This window comes from Carassius auratus, unplaced genomic scaffold (genome assembly GCF_003368295.1).
Source record: "Carassius auratus strain Wakin unplaced genomic scaffold, ASM336829v1 scaf_tig00028583, whole genome shotgun sequence".
NCBI lineage: Eukaryota > Metazoa > Chordata > Actinopteri > Cypriniformes > Cyprinidae > Carassius > Carassius auratus.
Genome location: NW_020525705.1, coordinates 282,222 through 306,558, shown reverse-complemented (window position 1 = coordinate 306,558; position 24,337 = coordinate 282,222). Strand labels below are relative to the sequence as shown.

General features: G+C 35.3%; 3 protein-coding genes across 3 annotated transcripts; all 3 read right to left on the bottom strand.

Annotated features, from left to right (window-relative positions):
- Window positions 1-3,745: 3,745 nt before the first annotated feature.
- Window positions 3,746-7,278, bottom strand: LOC113079575 (uncharacterized). The gene is made up of 9 exons (XM_026251814.1): window positions 6,608-7,278; window positions 6,008-6,149; window positions 5,774-5,917; window positions 5,618-5,676; window positions 5,348-5,523; window positions 4,589-4,989; window positions 4,390-4,486; window positions 4,062-4,251; window positions 3,746-3,899 (listed from the first exon to the last, which is right to left on the bottom strand). The coding sequence occupies exons 1-9, from the start codon at window positions 7,146-7,148 to the stop codon at window positions 3,757-3,759; spliced, it is 1,893 nt and encodes a 630-aa protein (XP_026107599.1). The 5' UTR covers window positions 7,149-7,278; the 3' UTR covers window positions 3,746-3,756.
- An 8,216-nt stretch (window positions 7,279-15,494) lies between these two features.
- LOC113079582 (CUB and zona pellucida-like domain-containing protein 1) lies at window positions 15,495-19,160 on the bottom strand. Its single transcript, XM_026251824.1, has 9 exons — window positions 18,760-19,160; window positions 18,539-18,680; window positions 18,285-18,428; window positions 18,146-18,201; window positions 17,571-17,749; window positions 17,080-17,480; window positions 16,868-16,964; window positions 15,837-16,020; window positions 15,495-15,748 (listed from the first exon to the last, which is right to left on the bottom strand). The coding sequence occupies exons 1-9, from the start codon at window positions 19,118-19,120 to the stop codon at window positions 15,600-15,602; spliced, it is 1,713 nt and encodes a 570-aa protein (XP_026107609.1). The 5' UTR covers window positions 19,121-19,160; the 3' UTR covers window positions 15,495-15,599.
- A 43-nt stretch (window positions 19,161-19,203) lies between these two features.
- Window positions 19,204-22,792, bottom strand: LOC113079571 (integrin beta-like protein A). The gene is made up of 6 exons (XM_026251809.1): window positions 22,598-22,792; window positions 21,459-21,652; window positions 21,229-21,369; window positions 20,957-21,095; window positions 20,224-20,518; window positions 19,204-19,274 (listed from the first exon to the last, which is right to left on the bottom strand). Exons 1-6 carry the CDS (start codon window positions 22,790-22,792, stop codon window positions 19,204-19,206), a joined length of 1,035 nt encoding a protein of 344 aa, XP_026107594.1.
- Window positions 22,793-24,337: the final 1,545 nt, after the last annotated feature.

Below are 24,337 nucleotides of genomic sequence, written 5' to 3'. Positions count from 1 at the left end.
GAAATGAGAAGATCCTCCAATAACCAACAGGTCTGGTGTTTGGGTGCACTTTGGATTCCCTTTAAGCTATAATGGTGATGGCAAGAGAGTGGTGGATAAAAAAAACAACGGTATGTCGTTCTCCTCCTTTCCAAAGCGCTCGGGCAGAAGCGCTCATGAGGCGTCTGTCTTTGCTAAGCAACAATGACGTGCTCTCTCCATGAGACGCGGAAATTTCAGCGAAGGATAAATGGATTTGCAGCTCTAAAAATCGCTTGCAGTAGCTCTGCTACTAAATTTATTTCAAAATTGCAATCCATATACAACTACGATCAGCTGTTCCTTCATCTTGGCTGAGCTCTCAACGTTGTTACGGGAAAGGATGAAGCTGATTGGTTGGTTCTTGTCACATGACCCGCGGTGCGCTTGCGGCATTCTGAAAAGTTGAGATGTTTTTACATTTTGCTGTATCTAAAACGTATCGAACCGAACCGAACCGAACCGTGACATCAGTGTATCGTATCGAACCGAACCGTGAATTTTGTGAACCGTTACACCCCTAATAGAAATATATCAAATTGCTGTATTTTTCATTTTTAACCTAATTATTGAGAAATGGGTCATAGTATGTGTAAAAACTGTAAATACACTTTCCCTCTAGCACAATTATTATACGAGTCTTTCGAATACTCTTTCCGTCTAAACAAGGACTTTCAGTATTTGATTGAAAATGTGATAGGTTCACTGAAGGTGAACATTTCATTGACTGAGCTGAAACTTTAATATTGGATCAAAACAGATTTTCCAGAGGTAATAGTTCCAGAGGTTTTCTCTCTTTTGGACTATGTTGATATGTGCATGTTTTATTTTTTTCTTCAATGAAATCAGCACAGGAGTTCTGATCACAGATTCCACATTTTTCATTTTTGGTATTATTTAATATCCATTTCCCCATACCGGTCTATTTACTCGCCTTTAAGTGGCATGTGAAAACAAAAAGAACAAGTAATTCACTTTATTTGTCTGTCATGCATTCTTCTCTCGTCTCACTTTACATATGGCTTAAAAAAACAACAACAACAAAAAAAAAACATTCACATCCTTCTTTAAACTTTTGAATGGTAGTGTATACCTGTCTTTTGAATTGAGTATAAAGACTAAAGCCCTTTTCCGAGAAATCCTGGTTTAAATTTGAAACTCACCCTCGTCAATGCAAATATCTCCTCACACACTTGCAGAACATGTCATTGTCTCCAGTAGATTTGAACAAGTTCTGAGATTGCAGTTCAATGCCAAATGTTCTGTGTTTGACAGCAAATTGGTTTGAAAAAATATGAGTTTGAAAAATATTGGTTTGAAAAATATGGGAACGATTCCTGCTATCTTTGCTCTTTTTCTCACGTGAATTCCAGCACTTCTCCACAACAGTTACCTGAAATAAGAGATAAATCCATTTAGACAACGGCTGTTTGCTGAAATACCACCGGGTTTACCAAGAGTTCAAAACTTTAAAAACAATGCGGAAAATCTCTCTGAACTTAAAACTTTGAAAGTACTTGCTGCTGCATTTACATAATGCATTTACGTTGCATTAGGCTTAAATCACATGACATTTTAAAAGTACTTAAAGAAACGAATGCTTTTGTATTTTTGTTTTGCATGAAGAATGCAGCATGACAGTGATGGAACTGTGCGATGAAATGAAAGATCATCAAGCTCAGAAACAAAAGGATTTCAGACTGGATGTGTGGAAGATTCTTTCATGATCAATTGCAAACTGACAATTATTAATATTTTTCAAGTCAAATGTGATTTAACTAAGATTAATAATCCTTAGGTCCTGAATAACCCTGCTTACAGGGTTTCTGTGGGTCTTAAAAAGTCTTAATTTACCCTTCCACTAATAAAGTCCTTAAAAGGTACCTTCAATTGGAACAGAAACTCATTAAAACTCATAAAGTCAAGGCATTAAACGTTGCATGCACTGTAAAAATGAATACCTTTATCAATACTTTTTGGGTTATTTTCTATAGTTTTTGGGGTATGAAATTATAGTATTATCATAAATTCACTACATTTTGATAGTTTCTCAAAACAAGATTTCTTATCATATGTCATGTTGTGTGCATCTACCTTGATTTAAGAACTTCTAGACATTTGCACTGGAGGACAAGACAAAAATAGTGAGGAACAACATCACATGGGCAGTGTGATCAGAAGGCTCTCTAAATGTTATTTCCATATTCTTGTGAACCTATTAATTAATTAAAAAGTTATGGAGATCAGCTGTATGTTGTATTTATTTATTTATACTTTAAAGTTTGAAAATACCGTATTGAAGTATTGTCTTAAAGTCTAAAATTTACCTTCATAAAACTTGCAGAAACCCTGTACTTATATTACGCAGCATTTATTGGGTTTGACATGAATCCAAAATAAGATGAAATAATTTCTTGTTAACTGCTTTACATAATCAGAGCATTCGTTTACATTTCTATTCATTAAACTACAAGTAAGACAGAGTGTTTCACAAGAAGAATGCCATTTTGACATACAGTAATGTATCATAACCCGTGTCTGACACTGACTGACATCTCTAATAAATGTTTGCCTCTTTCATGAACAATAAAAAAGAACAGAAAGCAATACATTATTTCCAGTAAAAGATTCAACTTAGTGTAAGTTTACTGAGCAGCTCTCGCCCTAATAGTGAATTATTTTTGTCATACTATCTGTAAATACTGATTATTTAAAATAATTTGTCGCTGATCATTTTTGCTTTCATTTTGAGGACTTGTATGATCAGGTGTGATAGTTTTGTCATGTCAGACGAGACATGGTAAACATATGCAACAATTGTTGATTGATACGGTTCATTACAATGCAGTGTTGTGCTGACAATCTCAATGTTTCCCAGTCACGCCATCACACTAGAAGCTGCTTTGAAAGTTTTCTCAGTGTGACATCAGCATTTTAACCTGATGAAGACCCCCCACCCCAACATGATTACAGCTTTCTTTGTGAGCGAGTTAACTGGAACATAAAAACTGCACACTGACAATGTCTATGATTTTATTTGTGTAGTGTATACCATAATTGTTTATCCTTTTTGAGAACTATTTATTGTGTCCATCTGACTTTGATTTTGAACAGACTGACCATTTGATTCACCATTGAATACATGAGATTGTATGGATCAGTCATCAATCTCAGAGATATTTTCAAAAAAAAAAAAATTCATAAATTTGTATATTTTACATTTATTTTATTATATCTGATTTTGATTTCAAAAGAATTAGTACAACACAAAACCATTTCAGTGAGCCTTACACTTTAAAATTCTACATATCTCTATAAAAATGATGCTATATGTTGAATATTTGTATTTAATTGGATTAGTGTGAAAGCATTTCTTCTGCATTCTAATTCTAGAATGCAGTTATATAATGCATGCATTTCTATGTAGCTTGTATTCAGAGAAATGGCCTTTGGTAAATAATCAGACTAAAACAGCAATACAGGAGCTATTATATATAATTTATTGTCTTTTATATGCATTATCTGAACTGTTTATAAATCAATCTGACACTCTTTATAGATTTTTATTTTCATCAACAGAGTGAAGGGTGAAATACAAAGAAACACACTAATAGACCTAAACAGTGACAGTTATGAAAAACAACCCTAACGACCATTTATGGATTATAATACATTTTATTTAAAGAAAGAAAGAAAAAACAGGAGGACACATTTCTTTGTAGTCTTCGAGAGGATCTATTAAATGTCATCTGACTTAAGAGGCTGATATTTGACGTGGGATCTCCTGGTTCTGTAGAAGAGAACACCACACACCATGCCAACAGCTGCAAGGAGACATCCAGCAATGAAAGCCAGATTCAGGTTCAAGACCGTGGAGGACACTGTGGAAAACACACAACAGTGCTGGTTAATACATTGTGAGTATTGAAATTAAATCACAAATTACAACACATCACATCCAGCGCTATACATTATGCACCTTTAGAATATTATCACATTCCATAGAAATGATCTGATGTGTTGACTTATTTCTCAGGTTTTACCTTCATGCTCTATGCTCCTTTTCAGCCGCAGGGGCCCCTGGGCGACTAAGTGACTGCTGGTCTGGATGGGAGCCTCTCTTTTGTGTTGGTGGTGGGACGGTGGTGCGACTGTGCTGTTGACGCAGCCCTGAGAGCAGCGGGTGTTGGGATTGTTTGCCTCACACAGAATCACCGAACAGGTGATGAACACCTAGAGAGGATGAGAGCGATGATGTCTTGGCTGTATGGAATACCTGATTCTGATTGGTCAGTCAGAAGCAGCATTGTTTTGACACAGTATGTTGACTGCTTAACTGCTTTCATTATCATCCAATCAATCAGTTTTTACCTGCTCATGCATTCCAATGAACTGGAAGGCTTGCAGGCCGAAGCGGGCCATTGGCTGGTGGCTTGTGTAGAACTCAACTGTTTCATCCAAGGTGCAGCTGAAGAACATAGGAATTGGTGAAGATGTGATATATAGAGATCCATTGTGATTTCATTTGATTGTGCTAATGTGCCTACAGCTCATGGTTGATTGTTCTTACCCGTTTTGAATGATTGTGTAGGATGTTTGGTAGTTGGGGTCATTGTATGGTGTCGCAACACATGATTCGACAAAAAGCTCTGTGTTGCTGATTGTAGACTGGGATTCGATCTGCATGTAAATCATCTCCCCAAGCTCGTACTCTGCTGGATATGCGGTCACGTCGATTTCTGTGTAGTAGTTTTCTGTTTTGAAAAGTCCAAAGCTGTAGGTGAGGGTGCCAAAGCCTTTCTCGGTGATGGTGGTTATGTGTTTTCGTGCAGTGAACTCCAGTGAAATGTTGTTTTTCTTCTCGTAGCGACAGGAGAACTCAATCTCCACCTCGTGCTTTCTGGTAATGATGCTGTTCGGGTCATCGGTTGAGAAAATTTGGTTCTTGAAAATGATGTACTCTTCATCCTCCTGTAGAAGGAAATGGAGTATGAAATATTAATGGTTTAAACAGTGCCTAAATGGAACTTTTGTCATCATTTGTGCACATCAGTGCCATTCCAACCTGAATGTCCAAGCTTCTGTTTACCATACAACAAAAGTGGATGGTACTTATTACCAAAAAAGCACCAAGAAAGACCACAAAAGAAGTCAAATTGACCATACATTATGCTTTCATTGTTTGGAAAAGATAAGTTCTGCCTTGTGTGTTTCATGGAACATGGGAAATTAAATTTCGTTTGAAAGGATATGACAATGAGTATTTGATGATAAAGATGTTTTTTTTTTTGGTAAATTGTTCCTTTTGAGTCAGTGAGAAAAGCTTTACCTCAATCATGGTACCACAAGCATTGAGGGAGATGTTTGCCAACACATGAGTGCCGTTTGAGTCCAAAGTGCAGGCGGGATCATTGAGTCGCAGATAGTCCTTGTGGAGCTCAACGGAGTGCAACTGCTCAATTTCAACAGCCATGTTGGTTGCAGAGCAAATCACATGAGCCTCCACTGTCAATGTGATCAATCATTAGAACTGATTACCAAAATATGCTTTGTTTATGCAGGCAAAACTTAGATTACCAAGTAAAAGCTAATTACTAACCAGTCTGGTGTCCAACGTTGATAATGACACATCTCATTTCAGACTGATAAACACTGCTTCTGCAAATCAATAATAAACAGTAATATTTAGGAATTCCAGTTCACCTGAAAGGTTGCTAGCTGCTAGATTTTTGAATATGATTAATAGTTTACCCACCCGCTCATGCTCTCAGCGATGAAACACACAGGGAAATGATCGCCGAGGTCGCTCCTCATTGGTGTCCATCTGATGGCGTACTCTCCAGTGCTCAAAGCGTGCTTAGTTATGTTCAGAGGACCACTGATAATTACATCAGTAACCCTGGGAATGACCAAAAAAAAAACACGTTATACACCATCTAATAATCGAAATAACTTGATGCATTGATTTCCTTCACACATGATTCCTCACGCTGAATAAGCTGCTGCAGCCTTAACCCGGATTTCCACTTCACGGAGTGGCGTAGCTTGGATTTCATCTCCATTGAGTGGAGTCGGTGACACAAACTGAGGTATGTAATGTCCCTCGGTGCAGGAAGGAGCAGCTGAATCAACTGCAATGATTCAGATTAGAAAGACACACATTAGGCACACTTATGCTGCTAACATGATTACCTTGTTTTCTTGTTTACCGTATTTTCCGGACTATAAGTGGCACTTTTTTCATAGTTTGGCTGGTCCTGCGACTTATTTATCAAAATTAATTTAACATGAACCAAGAGAAATGAACTAAGAGACCTGAAGAGAAAACATTACCGTGTACAGCCGCCAGAGGGCGCTCTATGCTGCTGAGTGCTCCTGTAGTCTATACTGAAGACATATAGCGCCCTCTCGCGGCTGTAGACGGTAATGTTTTCTCTTGGTTCTTGCTTCTAAATAAATGCGACTTATAGTCCAATGCGACTTATATATGTTTTTTTCCTCATCATGACGTATCTTTGGACTGATGCGACTTATACTCAGGTGTGACTTATAGTACGAAAAATACGGTAGTTGGCTAAGAAAGCCTTACCGAGAAAACTGAATTGCAGAGGGAGCTTGCTGAAAGGTTCATAAGAACCCTGATGTGAAGTCATGGAAGTTGTGTACTCTTGAGGTGGCTGTGTTGTGGTTGTGGTTGTGGTCGTGGTCTGCAGCCACCACCACCACTGGGCAGCTGTAGGTGGAGCAGTGGTTGTCTGTTGATGTTGCCACCACCATGGTGTAGTTGTAGGTGGAGCAGTGGTCGTTTGTTGCTGGTACCACCACCACCACCATGATGGAGATGTAGGTGGAGTGGTGGTCGATTGCTGCTGTTGTTGATACAACCACCACAATGGTGTAGTTGTAGGTGGAGTGGTGGTCGATTGTTGCTGGTTCCACCACCACCACCATGATGGAGCAGATGTAGGTGAAGCGGTGGTCGATTGCTGCTGTTGCTGATAAACCACCACCATGGTGTAGTTGTAGGTGGAGCTGTGGTCGTTTGTTGCTGGTACCACCACCACCACCATGATGGAGCAGATGTAGTTTGTTGCCACCATGGACCAGTTGTGGTACTTTGGGAATACCATGATGGGTACGGTGTCACGCTGATTGACGTTTGGTGTCTTCCACCACTCAGAGCGAATCTGTTAGAGCTGGAGCCATCAGTGTAGGCCAGAGTGGTGTGTTTCCTCGGGAAGTCCTCCACAATCAGCTCAAATCCGTAGACGCCTGTTGTGTAGGCATAGTTGTAGTCTAGTGTGCAGGCACGCTATTGGAGAATTGAGATGTTCATATTAGTTGATGTTCATTTGTACATTTTATTAACAAACCATTCAGTTCACCAGATTAATGCAAAAGCTTAATATCATATACTTAAATAACCACATCTGTGTATCTGTGTAAATCTAATTTGTATAGACCTTATAGCCCCGCCCCTTTTCAGCACTGACTGTGTCTTCCGAATGTATTTACACAGCGTGAAGCTTAGGTCCTATGAATTTATGAATAACCGCTTCCTGATCTTTAAACATTATAACGCATATGATAACTTTATCTAATTACTCTTCAACAGTAAAGTTATAACACTATAGCCAAAATTCTAAAAGTTCAAAGACAAATTTCAAGGGATGTTTGCACACGTGTTTCTCAGTTCTTTGCTGTACGTTTCCTCCTAAATGGCTCTCTTTCTCTCATTCGTAGCATTGGAAAACCTCATTCATTCTGATGAGTTGTTTCGTTCAAACGGTTCTTGCAAAAGGACAAATTCCCCCAAAATGAAGCATTTCAAGTGTTTTTTTTAATATACCGTTGAATCAGTTATGGTAATAAAATGTTGTATTCTAGTTTTTTCTTTCCTTTTCTCTTATTTAAATGTAGTATAAATGTAGATTTTTTTTTTTCAAGGTTTGTCGAATGTACAATCTCTTTCATTCAAAGCCCACATTGACATTACCCCATTTCACAAAATCCACCCACCGACCTCTGACCTTACCAGTACACAATATGTCACATTATTATGGCGATATTTTGTCTGTTACTTACTTCATCTAGGTGGAAACCACTTGGCTGGTCACATGTGGCACATTCGACATGCTGCTGAGCTCCATATCTACATATGACCTGGTCACCATCTGGGTCATAAGCCATCAGATGATATGTACGAGGACAGTTTTGGGGTACACTATTGAAAAAAAGAAAAGAAATATATATAGATCATAGTTTCATCATGCTTTCAAAATCTATAGGCTGATGTTTTAACATGCATTCTCATTAGTGAGTGATACTGTTTATAGAAAACTGTTAAATTACAATAATTATTACCGTAGAAGTTGTAAAGTAGTGGTGACAGGTGAGCGGTTGGGTTGATTGGTGTCAGCTCTTATGCCTAGATCTACGTGTGCCTGGAGTAACCACCAATTAACGTTGTTGACTGTGGGCACCCAGCAACATGAGGAGTCCCTGTGATACAATAGTGTATTTGAGAATATGTTGAATGTACATTTCAATGTAGATTTAAAACAAATTCAGTTACTCACTGCAGGGCAAAGGGTGTGTTTCCATGGATGTTTCTTGTGACGACAGTTTCTGCTTGGCACCAGCTGTTGGTGTAACCACTTCTGCCGTTAGAGCTGCTATCGATTTGACCATATTGACTGCTGGATTCATAGCCACAGTCTCCAGAGGAGCAGGACCACCAACTAACATCACACCAGTCATAGGTTCGCTTGATTCGAAACTCAACCTGTTGGTAGAACACTTGTTGGTAGTTTATTTTGATATCTATTTATATATTTAAGTGTTCTATAGATCAGTCATTAATACAATTCACTATATGACAGCATTAAATCTTTGATAAAAATCATAATATGTAATTCATAATATAATATTTACAAATTAAACTGATCAAATTATATACAGTCAAACCAAAAATTATTCAGACACACAGTTTATTCACTATAGTTTAGAAAATGGTAATACAATATGACACAAACTCAAAGTTAAACTGTGTTATATTCTTGATAATATATGTTGATGATGTCAGATGAAAAACAAAGTGTCTGGATAATATTTGGTCCCAATTTTTTGTGTCAGTTTTACTGGTAGTCCTCTTTATGAAGAATCTTTGGGTATAATATGTCACATTTTTTACTATCCTCACTTAATAAACTATAGTTTCCTGCACCCACTAGAAATAACTAAAAAATATTATATACTGTATATCTTTAATAATATAAGCCATTGCAGATATCTCTGTTTAGCCAATTAATGTCAAAGTTCAGTGAAACATACTCTTCATCAGTAAATATTATTAGGTTATTTTAACCAATTACCAATGTTAATACTTTTTTCATCTGAATTATTTCCATGATTACATCTCCCTGTCTTTGACAGTGATGCATTTTAATAATGCAGCTTTAGAATAAGTATAGCTATAATCTAGTTTAAAAAGAATACATAAAGGCAGTTCTAAAAGATTTTTTAAAAGATTCTTAAATTTTCTTGAATTATTATTAATTGGATAAACAAAGAGAAGTGTTGCATAAAAATGTATGTATAATTCTGCATTTTTGAAATGCAAGTACGAAATAAATTCTCACCCTCATGCTCCCATCTGTGTTGGCTCCTTTAGGGCTGAAGGTCACTGAGCCTCCATAATGGTGTCCTGCGGAAGCAATGGACACCAGAAGCAGAAGATTCAACACCACAGCTGAGGACATCATGGTACCTGAGCCCCTGAGCTCACTTCACCTGTGAATCGCATCTGAGCAACTGCTTTTATACATCTCAGGTGAGCAGGAATTCAGGGATGGGTTCAAAAGTGTTCTCGTGTGATGCATTGAATCACACTCAAACTTGTATAGCGTAGTTACTTGAATTTCTTCTGAGAAGTCACATGATTCAAATCTGAAACCAGCTATTGATCAAAACTCACTTAACAAAGCACGCACCTCTTCATGAACACGCAAAGTATGACATTGTCTTGAGAGTCCACTAGAGGCAACATGCTCTGAAAAATTATTGCTTTTATGTTTTATTGCACAACTTTGATGCCAAATGCTAATATTTTTTTGAATAAAAAAATAAAAATAAAATCTCATTGCACAAAATTACAGAGTAACATTTGAGTTGAATATTAAATATTTTTAGCTCTATTATCATTTTCACCCTGGATGCCAGCACTCCTACATAACAATGACCTGACCTAATCTATTTAAACAATAGCTGTTTGCTTTCTCTAATGCCACCTGCCTTACCACGGTGCAGTGAATCGCAAACAAACAAAGATCTGAAATGGATTTCTCAGGACTCCAGACATTGAAGAGTGCTTTCTGATACATTCATTAAAAAATTGGAAGGATATGACTGTTCAACTCAAAATCATATATTAAAGATACAGCTTGAGGGGAAAATAATGTGGTTTGTTTTGAGTGATGGATGTGTCAGTGATGGAAAGGTTTATTACAGAAAACAATGTGAATGCAATCAGGTAAAACCTGTATTCTGAGAATTCCAGACTGGAGGGGTCAAAGAGTCTTTCTGTAACCGGTTTCTGTAATTATTTAGAAATGAAACTTTAAGATCTGGATTGGATTGTTAAGTGCACAATATTATTCAGCTTTATTTTTAGTGTTTTATGTTTTAATTGTGGCAAAATAATCAGTATTTAATACTTTTTTTTATGTGCACACATTTCATGAAGTGTTAAACTTTTTTTAACTTTTCAAATGTACTTTTCTATGTTCTGTTTTATGTGGGCCAAAATAGGTAGCGAATTAGGCCAGATTAATGCAGACAGTCAAAAATCTGGCTACATGGGACATCCCAAATCCTTCTAATCTAAATTTAATTACATGGATCTTTGCAGGAAAATCATTATTTGAGAATTTCTGTGTTTATGGCAGAATGCAGAGCTGTAGTTTAGATTATTATCTAAACAGTAAATTAATGGGATCTGATGAATGCCATATGATGACAGACTAATACCAAATGACTTGTAAAACCTTAAATATCATGATAAGAATGCTTGTGCTTTGTCCTATACCCAACCTTAATGTAACAACAAATGTATTGTGTTTGGTTATTTTTACTTTAGTTTCACTTTCAGTTAATTACTTGCTCAGGCACAGTGCTATCATAGAGAGTCACGGCATATACATGACCACTCATAAAATAGTCAAATAGTAATAAATAATAATAATAAAACTATTCAATCCATATTTGTCTGTATGCTTTTTAATATTTTTCTTAATTCATCCACTATCTTAAATACTTCAATGACCTTCTAAATAAATTAATTGCATCTGTTTAAAGAAATACTGGATAAAAGTCCAACAATTTTTTTTTCGCACATTCAGTATATTTTTTTTATATATTTCTCAAATATTTCACTATCTTGAATTTTTTCTATGATATTTGTTAAATATATTATCCATACTTTTTGTGTATTATCTATGGACATTTTTCTCTGCTCCTACATTATCTTGAAGTCATTTTTTTTATGTAATAGAATTAACTTTTGGGAAGCTTTTTGGTCAAGATGGGGAGGTTAAAGGTCAAACTCAAAGTTTATGATACCTAAATACATTAACTAATGTTAATAAATCAAACCTTATTGTAAAGTTTGTCAGCAAAGTTTGCTGTAGTAAGTGCATAATGTAGAGAATACAACAGAAATGGTCTTTAATAAATCCAACTGGTACAGGAGGATAACAAGAACAATAGTACACTGTAAAAAAAGTTTCTACGGCAAAATTTTTACAGAATATTACTGTTTTACAAGATGTAGCTGTAATTCGCAATGCATTATTGGTCAAATAAGCTTTTTCAGTTGTTAAAAGTATATTTCCATGTCAACTGCAATTCATTTAAAAGAAGCAGGTGTTGTCACTGTAGCTCCTGCTTTTTATAGTAACTTACTGTAGTGTGGCATTATGGGATTGCGCGCATCATTCAAATCTGAAATCCAGCTGACTGAAGCAAGGCAAGAATGATTGAAGATTAGAGGCTTTATTCATAATTCCTGGTAAATTAACTTAATTTTCCTTAAGAAATATATCCTTTTATATTTATTTAAGTTAAGATATAAGCAATGTCATGTCACAATAGCCTCCTATCATGACATTTGATTTAGACCATGGTAACTTCTGTGCAGTAAACTGGAAATTGCTATCATAGCATAGTTAGTTTTTCTCATTTTGGCAGTTAAATTTTCTTATTAAGAGCATTTAAAGTAGTGTTTACCTAACTTTTAATGTAAAGCCCAATGCGAACGATTGTCATAGTAACTATCGAAATAACTGACGAACAGCAAATTATGTGAAATTTCATTTGTTTATACAGTATGTGCTCAACTGTCCCATATTGGTGGTGCCTTACTATAATTAGTAACTACATGTAAATGACTAAGTTTGTATACTACTGTAGTTGTAGTCGACATTAAAGCTTGTCTGAGCCATTTTTTAAGTGAAAGACATATTTAAATACCCAACTGGACAAGTTAGTCTGATTCAAATTTGAGTGAATAATAAACACACAAACAAAAAAAAACAAAGCAAGCATCGAAACGCGAGACTGATTCTCATTATATTAACATTAAGTTACATTTAATATCAAAACAAGCTTAACGGCACACATAAACTCATGAGAAAAAAAAAAAAAAAACATGAGGTAAATGTTCAACTGTTGAGTTTATTTATAACATATTATATGATATAAGTAGCATAACAAGTGAGCTGTTTTGCAGAGTATCACGATTGCAAATCCATTGTTCAATATACAATTAGTTAACAAGTAACTTACTTTTTAGACACAATATTGACTGTTGTTTCAATGAGAATAGCTTTTACAGCTTTTTTTGCCAGTAAAATCCTGTAAATTCTACAGTACATTTTTACAGTGTAAAGCACACAAATCACAAAAAATACCAATGACAGAGAACAATGAACACAAAAATCGGGGTTTAAATGTCTGGTTAAACAAGGAAACTACATGAATAACAGGCAAACACTAGGTCAACAGTTAAAAGAAACAAGAACAGAACAGAGCAGAACGTGACAAATGTGTTACTCAAATACCGATGCATAAAAGCTGGGTTTGGCTGTTTGATTGATTCGTCTGTAGTAGGACTCAAAATGAAAACAAAGCCATTTTGTTTCTCTTCTAGGCTAGAGAAAACCACAAGTATGTTGTTTGATACCTGCTACATTTCTGCGGCTCTATTGAATGCTGTTGATGTTTTGGATAATTAAGGGTGTGCATCTTGATGGATGACATTGATCATGTGTTTCATTTTGGAAACAAGTTTCAATGTGAAACAGTGACTTGATGAAACATTAAGGGAGATTTTTCAAATTCAGGGATTCTTGGGGGTAAAAACTCCAAAAACAAGTTATTTATTGTGCATGTAGAAATGTTATATTCAACAAGTATTGGATTGAATCTGGATGTAAGTGACAACACAGCATAGCAAAAAAACAGTCATCAGAAAAAAATAAAAAAAATAAAAAATAATAGTTATCTTGCAATAAACACATGAACATGCTGGATGAAACCGAGGCATTATATTTCTCTGATAGTTAAAACAAAAGCTTTTGCGTGGCATTTTAAAAAGGCTAATGCCTGCTTAGTCTCAACCTGGGGAGAAAAAAAAACTTTTTGCAATAATTAATCTGAGCACTATTTATACTTTGTACCTTTTCCCAGGACACAGATTGAATCGAATGTTTTCTTATTGTGTATTTAAGGATCTGAAGGCCTTTATTGCAAACTGGCTTTCTCTTTCTCGTATTGACCTGTACTGTCCCATTAGGACTGATCAAATAACAAAAGTATCTTTAGGTAGCCACCTGGAGCAGTTATTTATAAATCATTTTCCTTGGCTGGGTGGTATATGACACATTTCATATGACACAGCCTTTTTTCTTTAACAAGCTATTGTGAGTCTTTATTTAAAAGGTAGCTCAAAATATAAGCATTGTTCAATCCTTTATGTATGGTGGACAAAACTCATGCTCATGATGCTGAACAACCAAAACGTCTTTCAATAGTCAAACAAATGTGGTTATTTTTGAATGTTATGATGGTTCTTATGTTTTGCATTGTCTCTATAACCTTTCATGGAGACGTTTTCACTACTATTTGAATGAATTGATTGTTTTGCATGTCTGGTTCTGTGAGATCTCATTTTGGTGCTTGCCTATATTATTATACAGCAGCTAGGTAATATATGCAGCCAAATAATAATAATATTTCACAATGTACAGTGTGTATACTCTGAAATGGCTTTAAAATGTGAATCAGAATAACATAATTTGAATAAAACTAACTGTACCCATCATGAATTAAAAAAAATAATAATAATGAACAAAGTAAAATACAGTAACACTAGTTTAAAAGAATTAGGCATCAGATTTCACTGTAAATGAACAACATACCAGCATAATATAAACACATATTGACCAACATATAAAACTGCAAAAACAACAACAAGAGAAGACAAGAGACTTCTGTGCAGTTTTGTGAAGTAGTGAATGACACAAATGAACTGAATTGAATTTGTTGTCTTCTGATTCACTGAAACAGTTTAAACTGATTCACAGAAATGAATAAACTCTGGTTACATTTTTTGCTACTGTAATATATAAACTGTAATATATATACAGTACACACCAAAAGTTTGGACACACCTTCTCATTCAAGGAGTTTTCTTTATTTTCATGACTATGAAAATTGTAGATTCACACTGAAGGCATCAAAACTATGAAGTAACACATGTGGAATTATATATGGAATTATATACATAACAAAAAAGTGTGAAACAACTGAAAATATGTCATATTCTAGGTTCTTCTTTGATTACTGCTTTGCACACTCTTGGCATTCTCTTGATGAGCTTCAAGAGGTAGTCACCTGAAATGGTCTTCCAACAGTCTTGAAGGAGTTCCCCGAGAGATGCTTAGCACTTGTTGGCCCTTTTGCCTTCTGTGTGCGGTCCAGCTCACCCCTAAACCATCTGGATTGGGTTCAGGTCCGGTGACTGTGGAGGCCAGGACATCTGGAGCAGCACCCCATCACTCTCCTTCTTGCTCAAATAGCCCTTGATGCCTTCAGTGTGACTCTACAATTTTCATAGACATGAAAATAAAGAAAACTCTTTGAATGAGAAGGTGTGTCCAAACTTTTGGTCTGTGCTGTATATATATATTATATATATATATATATATATATATATATATATATATATATATATATATATATATATATATATATATATATATATATATATTAAAAAAAGTTTTAGTTAATTGTTAGTTGATTGGGCAAACTGTTCCCAAATCTAAAGTGTGATGGCTGATATATTCCCAATCTTTTTTTTAACTCATATTACTTTACTGAAAATAATTATAAAAGAAGGACAATACACATATTGACCAGGCATTCCATCACAACTTTTGAAAGCACACTGGTAGTTTTGTTAATTGTCTGTTTTCACAGGAAAAATGAAGCATTATGCTTTGAAAAAAAATCAGCTGACATGACTAAAACTCATGTGATGGCACAGGTTTGTATCCCATCCTTTGCCCTCTGACTCTGTAGACGATCACTCCACACACCATGGTAACTGTTGCCAAGAGACAAAGAGCGATGACGACGAGGTTTAGATTCAGTCCCGGGCTTACGGGGGCCTCTGAAATGTGAGTCAAATTTGAAACGGTTAGCACCATTTGTTCAGTACGGTTATCTGCTCCGTAAGCTGAATGAATGAGATGTCTTACGTGATGCCCTCCTCTTTAGCCGCAGGGGCCCCTGGGAGATGAAGTGACTGCTGGTCTGGATGGGAGCCTCTCTTTTGTGTTGGTGGTGGGACGGTGGAGCCACTGTGCTGTTGACACAGCCCTGAGAGCAGCGGGTGTTGGGATTGTTGGCCTGGCATATGATGATTGAGCAGCTGATGAACACCTAGAGAGGAAAGAGAGGAAGACAAAAAGGCAGAAGGCAGGGTTAAACAGAAATATTTCTATTTTATTTTACTTGTAGATATGTGCTGTATTCTCTAATGGAGTTTATATCAGAGTATATGTGAAACCTCGCTTTCAGAAAAATGTTTAAAACATGTTATGGGGGCTATGGGGCAACCAAAGATTTGTTGTAAAATGTTCCATTCTCAATAAAAATAAAATGTGTTGTCTTTTCAAAATTTCAGTTCTTACTAATGCATCGCCCTCGCACTTATATGAAACATTGTGCCCAGATAATTAACTAATTAATCAATCAACATCAAAAATGTGGGGTTTGCAATTTCTTTTTAAGAAATTAATATTTTTATTGGGCAAAGACACTTTATATTGTTTAATGTGACAGTAAAGATTTCTATTTTAAATAGATGCTGTTCTTTTGACATACAGCAAGAATGTTTTACATTTTTTAATTTTTATTTCCACATACAGTTTTCAACACTGATAATAAGCAATGTTCTTTGAGCTGCAAATCAGCATATTAGAATGATTTCTGAAGATCATGTGACACTGAAGACTGGAGTAATGATGCTGAAAATACAGCTTTGCATCACAGGAATAAACTTTATTTTAAAGTATATTCTAAAAGAATACAGATATTTTAAATTAATAATATTTTGCAATAAATAGTAAATTCAGCCTTCCTTTAGCATTATTCCATCACCATTATTAAGAGACTTAAACCTTACTGATCCCAAATTGTAGTGTGTATCTGTGTCTCTCTCTCTCTGTGTGTGTGTATGTTTGTGTGTGTATGTGTGTGTCTGGACTAAATGCGAATCTAACCTTACCTGGTCATGGAACTCAATGAATTTGAAGGCCTCCATTTCAAACTGGACATATTGTTGGTGGCTTGAGAAAAACTGAACAGTTTCATCCACGTTGCATCTGAAATACGGAAAATCACTTGATTAATTTGTGACAAACTGATAAGCCAAGTGTAACCTGTAATATTGGCATGAGTAAAAAGTGTAAATGATCAATAAAGTTTGTAGAATCTCACCCGTTCTTTACGATGGGATAGGAGATTGGGTAATTGGGATTATCGTAAGGTGTAGCCACACAGGACTCAAGGAAGATCTCAGTGTTTAGGACTGGAGTGACAGGCTCGATCTTCATGTAGATCTTATCGCCCACGTCGTACTCAAGCGGGTAAGATTCTGAGCCTCTGCTGGTGTGGAAATTTTCCGAAACATAAAACTCAAACTGATAGTTGAATGTGCCAAAACCTTTTTCTGAGATGATGATTGGTGGTCTGTGAGTATCAAACTCCAGTGTAATGTTGGTTCTTTTCTGGTACTTGCACAGAATTTCAATTTCTAGCTTATTCTTTCTGGTTATAATGTCCCTGGGATCATCGAATGTAATGATTTTATTCTTGAAGATGAGTTCATTATTGTTCTCCTACGAAGAAACAGAAGTTGTGAAATAGTTTAGCTCTGGAATTCACAGGATCTGATTTTGATTGTAAATGTTGATTATAAAACGGCTCACTTCAATCTGAGTACCACATTCATTTAGAAGTGTGTTGGTGAACACGTAGGTACTGTTGGTGTAAACCTGACAAGACGGATTTATCAGTCTCAAATGGTCACCATGGAGGTTTTTGATGGAGGATCTCTCAATTGTCACTGACATTGAGTTTGGAGTGCAGGTTACATGTGCCACCGGTCCTGAAAATAATATTAATCACATGCAAATGTACAAATTTCATTCAAGCAAGAAAAAAAAAAACAGCAACAAATGAGCGGAAAAACAAATGTGTAGTACAAGATGAGTCAACAATTCTTGTGGTCAGGTTTCTCTAGTAGATATTGTACATTTTAAATGTGTTTATTAGTCAAAGGTTAATCAACATTTAGGTGCACACTATCATACAGATGATAACAGACATGGTCTAAAAGCCACACAATGTCAATTTTGATTTCATATAATTCATTTAATTACCTATTTTTAATTAATTAGTTCATTTACTTCATGTCACACATGAATTCCATTATTATTGAGGTATGCATTATGGAAAAAAGGAATTAATTTAATAAATTAAATTGATAAACTGATTTACACACCTTCAGCATTCACCTTTGCAACAACGCATCTCATCTCAGACTGGTAAATATCAAACCTTAAAACAGAAAGGTGTTTCTCATAATTTGATTTTAAACTGGCTAAAAAGAATAAAAAATTACATTTACTAAGTAAACATACCCGTATTGTCCTTCTGCGATGAAACAAAATGGAAAGTGTTGTCCATAGTTTTCTGCAGTTGGTGTCCAGTAGATCACATATTCCCCAGTGGTGGTTTTATACTTTGTGCTGTTCAGTGGTCCACTAATGATGACATCAATGATTCTAAATGACAAAGAAAGAAAAAAACACACAAAAAATAAAGCAAAAACATTGAGAAACTTTCTAAAATTTCTTTGCAATTATACAATGACAGTCCGGATTTTTTTTTATACCTAGAAAAAGATGCAAAAGCTTTCACTCTGATTTCAAGCTCTTCATTCACACGAGCCTGCAGGTGTTCTCCGTGATGTGGTGTTGGGTGAAGGAACCGGGGTAGATATTCCCCCTCTGTGCAAGATGGTGCTGGACCATCAACTGAAAGTATGTATAGTATATATTTAATCAAACATATAGCATAATTTGAAAGCATACTTTACAAATGTTCCAAACACACCTTGAAGAGAAAACTGAAGGGGTATTTTGCTCAGTGTTAAAGCTGTTTCTGTTGCCGCAGTGGTTGTTGTTTGTATAACTGTGGGTATTGTGGTTGTAGTGAGTTCAGATGTGGTCTTAGTAGGTTCAGGTGTGGTTGTTGTAGGTGTAGTTATTTTAGGTGTTTTAGTATTTGTAGTTGTCTCCGTGGTTGTCAAAGGTGTTGTTGTGGTTGGTTTTGGTGACATATTGCTTGTCATCGGTGATGTAATGGTTGCTATAGGTGTTGTTGTGGTTTTTGTTGGGGACATTGTGGTTGTCAGTGATGTAATGGTTGTTGTCGGTGATGTAGTGGTTATTGTAGTGGTTGTTGTTGGTAACATAGTGGTTGTAAGTGTTGTGGTTGTTGTTGGTAATGTAGTGGTTGTTGTAGGCGTTGTTGTGGTTGTTGTTGGTGAGGTAGTGGTTATTGTAGTTGTTGTTGTTGGTAACATAGTGGTTGTAAGTGTTGTGGTTGTTGCTGGTAATGTAGAATAACTGGTTGTTGTAGGCGTTGTTGTAATAGTTGTTGTCGTTGTGGTTGTTGAACGTGTTGTAGTGGTTGTTGTAGGTGTTTTTGTACTAGTTGTTGTAGGTGTTGTTGAATGTGATGTAGTGGTTGTAGGTGTTGTTGTACTAGTTGTTGTAGGTGTTGTTGAACGTGTTGTAGGTGTTGTTGTACTAGTTGTTGTAGGCGTTGTTGAATGTGTTGTAGTTGTTGATGTACTAGTTGTTGTAGGCGTTGTTGAACGTGTTGTAGTGGTTGTTGTAGGTGTTGTTGTACTAGTTGTTGTAGGTGTTGTTGAACGTGTTGTAGTGTTTGTTGTAGGTGTTGTTGTACTAGTTGTTGTAGGTGTTGTTGAACGTGTTGTAGTGTTTGTTGTTGGTGTTGTTGTACTAGTTGTTGTAGGTGTTGTTGAACGTGTTGTAGTGTTTGTTGTAGGTGTTGTTGTACTAGTTGTTGTAGGTGTTGTTGAACGTGTTGTTGAACGTGTTGTAGTGTTTGTTGTAGGTGTTGTTGTAGGTGTTGTTGAACGTGTTGTAGTGTTTGTTGTTGGTGTTGTTGTACTAGTTGTTGTAGGTGTTGTTGAACGTGTTGTAGTGTTTGTTGTAGGTGTTGTTGTACTAGTTGTTGTAGGTGTTGTTGAACGTGTTGTAGTGTTTGTTGTTGGTGTTGTTGTACTAGTTGTTGTAGGTGTTGTTGAACGTGTTGTAGTGTTTGTTGTAGGTGTTGTTGTACTAGTTGTTGTAGGTGTTGTTGAACGTGTTGTAGTGTTTGTTGTTGGTGTTGTTGTAGGTGTTGTTGAACGTGTTGTAGTGTTTGTTGTAGGTGTTGTTGTACTAGTTGTTGTAGGTGTTGTTGAACGTGTTGTAGTGTTTGTTGTAGGTGTTGTTGTACTAGTTGTTGTAGGTGTTGTTGAACGTGTTGTAGTGGTTGTTGTTGAACGTGTTGTAGTGGTTGTTGTTGTACGAGTTGTTGTAGGTGTTGTTGAATGTGTTGCAGTGGTTGATGAACGTGTTGTAGAGGTTGTTGTAAGTGGGAATGCTTGAGGTGGAATAGCTGCAGTCGCATGATAATTAACAGCACGTCTGCTTCTGATGAAACTGATTGCATATATTTCCTTTGAAAGTTGGTTGGTGTAGGACAGAGTAATATTTTGAATGGGGAAATCCTCCAGCACCAGCTCAAATGAATAAACTCCAGGCACCCAGGTGTGCGAATATGATAGAGAGCAGTTATTCTACATTTAGAAGAAAATTAAAAAGTGTGAATGAAAAAATCAAAGATATGACTGAACTGAAATACTTATGACCTATGTCATACTATTTTCTCAGCATACACTACAGAATTTATTTTTTTATATAAACTTCAGTCATGGGCATAGAATTGTTTAGTAAATCGGGCAAAAGTGTAAACACAAACAGTAAGCACAACTCAAGACATTAAGAGATGAAATGGTTGCTCAAAGGTGTTTATAGCAATCAAAAAATATTTTGTCATTAATTTAAGCAATGGAAGTCTAAATCATCTAAATTATGTTTTTCAATTGATTTGATAGATTACTGCATTTATGTTTGTCTATATATATTAAATACACTGAACATACTACCTTACTTACTACTTCTGAAATAAATTTAATATCCCTGCTTCAGTCATGCAGACATATTATTTTCTTCACCTGATCCAACGTAAAACCAGCAGGTTGGTTGCAGATTTCACATTCCTGGTTTTGTCCAAGTCCAAATCTACATCTGACATGGTCACCATCAGGATCAAAGGCTAAAATATTGTACCTCCTTGGACAGTTTTGAGGAACTCTGCAACAAAAAACAATACGGCAACATGAATGTAAACGTAGAATCCTATGACTTTATCATGTTGAATGTACATCATGATTAAACAAAAAGATGAATAGAAGCTTCCATTAATTCTTATAAACAGCTGTTTGACCTAACAAATGGTAGGGTGGTGGTTATTGGCGATCGGTTGGGCTCTGAGGTGTCTGATCTCACTCCAAGGTCAATGTAAGTGAGAAGACTCCAGCCTCCAGAATTTGTGACTGTGTTGAAGATCCAGCAGCAACTGCTTTTGCTGTTGAAACATGCATGTCGACATTTTATATTTACATTTTGTTCAGATCTATATTTTTAGTGAATGTTCTTCTAAATATATTTACTTACATTAGCTGGAATGGGCTGTTGGTGGAAAGCATCTTTGTTATCACTCCCTCAGACTGACACCAGTTGTTGCCATTCGGACTCGAATCTACTTGACCAATCACAGTACTGACATCATTTCCACAGTCTCCAGAGCCACACGGCCAGTAATCATACTCATAACAGGAATGGTAGGTCGTCTTGAAGCGAAGTTCCACCTGAAGAATTCAGTGGATTATGACTAAAAAAAGTTCTAGCTGTCAAAATCTGCTATTAGGAAGTACAAATATTTTTGAATTATACAGCCAAAATGGATTTACAGTTTATATTTCTTACATGAGAGCTGACATGAGAAGTTTGGTGGTAAAGATATTGTTGAGTGTGGTTTATTATCTTATTCATTAATATTTACTTAGGATTTTATACACACAATTGGTAAATTGACTGTATTTTCTGACAAAAACTTGCCAATTAACCATTGTTTTGGCTGAATTCTGCTATACCCATAATCCATTATAATATATATATATATATATATATATATATATATATATATATATATATGTGTGTGTGTGTGTGTGTGTGTGTGTGTGTGTGTGTGATTGGGTACATATGAGTACACACTAATACATTCTTCAGCTCTATTTAGTTCTTTGTTTGTTTGTTTAAAGAAGTTTTGTGTTCAGCTTTTTTTTTAGGTGTCTTCAGTTTTGTCACATTTAACCCAAACAAAACAGTACTGACACATTGACACACTGACATAGTATAAAGAACTTGTTGCACAAAAATGTGCTTCATGCATCACATTTCTTGAAGTGGTAGTTCATTCAACTCTAATTAACTTTTAATAAGACTATTCAGGCATGCTTTATGAAGCATGTTGAATTAAATGAATGCACAAAGGTACAAACTGTCACTGGGGTGATACCCTTTAAAAAGTTTTACGTTTGTTTCCTTATTTACCCCTAAATGGTACATATTAGTACCTTTATGTTACATATTCATACCTTTTGAAAAGGTACTGCCTGTTTGACAGCTTTTGTACCTTTTTCTGTGAGTGTAGAAACCAGTCTAACAACCGGTAAAAAACAAAAACATGCCAAATGCATAAATGCATACATTTATAAATGTAATTCAAACAGTTAAAATTCAGGAGTTCTCACCTTGTATGATCCATCATGATTCCTTCTTGGGTGGAAAGTCATCGAGCCGCCAAAGAAGTGTGAGGCTGTTACTGTGGTGAAGAGCAGAAGCTCGGCCAAGAGCAGAGAGGTGAGAGACATCCTGATCAGAACTGATGTCTTCTGCATCTGGGAACAGGTTTCTTTATTGTATCTGATGGAGGAAATGACAGTCATGATTTCATCTGTCATGAATTCCAGAAAAGGAAACCATTGAATCATCTTGGTTTAATTATTGCTAAAAAATTACATTTTCTTTCTACATCTTGAAATATGTTAATATAGCATATACAAGTATATGCACTTTATTTGCACTTTATTTTTATTATTTGCACAAACATTTAAATTGCATATGCAAAAGAATGCAACCACAAACGTGCATCTGTCTCTTTGGTTTTGTTTTAAAGAGGAGTTGCCATTTAAATTATAATTTTTTATTTCTTTGTTCAGAATATGAAAGATCTGTTGATCATGTCAAAAAAAAAAAAAAAAAAAAAAAGGCTAAGGAGGACACATGACACCCTGAAAGAATGGACCAGTTGAGCTAGTTGAGCAAGTAAATTATCGTACAACTGATGAAACTTTATTGATCCGCAGCACTTTCATTATGTCAATCATCAGTTTAACATGTGGGTGAAATACTTAATTCTGACTGCAGTTCAAATCAGGATTATTATAGTTAACTAAAACTGAAAGTAAAACCATTGTACTTGCAATAAACATTGAATGAATTAAAACGCACACGCACACACACACACACACATATATATATATATATAAAACTAAATAAAAACTTGAACTTCTTTTATTTTAGCTATTTGCCAAGGAAACATTTCTTAAATAAAAAAAATTATGTTTAAATAAATGTTACTTAAATGTAACTATTTGTGAAATTTACTAGCAATATCTGATTGAAAATAGTTATACTAAATCACTGTAATATATTTGTAATACTGTAATCACTTCTCTAGTCAAAGAATCTCATCAAATCTGTTATATCCAGTTTTGTCATAGATTTCATTTGTTTGGATATTTGGAAATTTTGCCGTGCTATATATACATACGCATACAAAGTATATATATGTATATCTTATCTTTGTTGTATTTACTTTTAAAAAAATTACATTGATGTCAAAAAAATATTTTTTATCAGTGTTTTTATCAAATACATATATTTGATTATGTTCCTCACACCTAAAAAGAGTTTGAGTAAAATGTAAACTTAATCTATAATAAAAAAATACAAGCAACACTTTTGTAGTCTTTTAATTCATTTTAATATTTAATCCTCTCATGTTTCCCTTTGCTTCACTAGCAAATACCTTTTTTTTTTTTTGTAAATCAACAGTAAATAATTTAATGCATATGACTTTAACATATAAACCTGCTTTTGCTAATATGATGAGTAAAGTGGGTCTATAGATAAAAGTGATTAAAACTCTTTCATTTAAGGATATTGATAGGTAATTAACTTTAAAGAGTATTCACACTTCCAGTCCTGCAGCTTCTGCATTGTTTTCACATAATTTTTTTTTCAGCAGAAAGTTTTGCTTTCTCATAAGTCACCTGATCTAGGTGACATGAATGCAAGATGGTTTTTGAGATTACTATAGTATTCAATCACTAAACAGGTTTGATACTAGTTTACTAGTTTTTGTTTAATATCATAAAAATATTTTTTTTTTCTCTCTTGAGTGGTATGTGGTTTCTATTTTCACAAAA

What these genes read in the sequence shown, in the direction of transcription:
- LOC113079575 (XM_026251814.1), bottom strand. Translation starts at nt 7,148, where the DNA reads ATGGTATTCCCAAAGTACCACAACTGGTCCATGGTGGCAACAAACTAC. An exon ending in CTTGTGGTACCATGATTGAG is followed by an intron (nt 4,990 to 5,347) that starts GTAAAGCTTTTC and finishes TTCCTTCTACAG; the next exon opens with GAGGATGAAGAGTACATCAT. An exon ending in TACACAATCATTCAAAACGG is followed by an intron (nt 4,487 to 4,588) that starts GTAAGAACAATC and finishes TATGTTCTTCAG; the next exon opens with CTGCACCTTGGATGAAACAG.
- LOC113079582 (XM_026251824.1), bottom strand. Translation starts at nt 19,120, where the DNA reads ATGTTACCAACAACAACCACTACAATAACCACTACATCACCGACAACA. An exon ending in ATCGCAGAAGGACAATACGG is followed by an intron (nt 18,202 to 18,284) that starts GTATGTTTACTT and finishes TTCTGTTTTAAG; the next exon opens with GTTTGATATTTACCAGTCTG. An exon ending in GCTAAAGAGGAGGGCATCAC is followed by an intron (nt 15,749 to 15,836) that starts GTAAGACATCTC and finishes CTCACATTTCAG; the next exon opens with AGGCCCCCGTAAGCCCGGGA.
- LOC113079571 (XM_026251809.1), bottom strand. Translation starts at nt 22,792, where the DNA reads ATGACTGTCATTTCCTCCATCAGATACAATAAAGAAACCTGTTCCCAG. An exon ending in ATCATGATGGATCATACAAG is followed by an intron (nt 21,653 to 22,597) that starts GTGAGAACTCCT and finishes TGAATTCTTCAG; the next exon opens with GTGGAACTTCGCTTCAAGAC. An exon ending in AACAACAACCACTACAACAC is followed by an intron (nt 19,275 to 20,223) that starts GTTCAACAACAA and finishes TACAACAACCAG; the next exon opens with TTATTCTACATTACCAGCAA.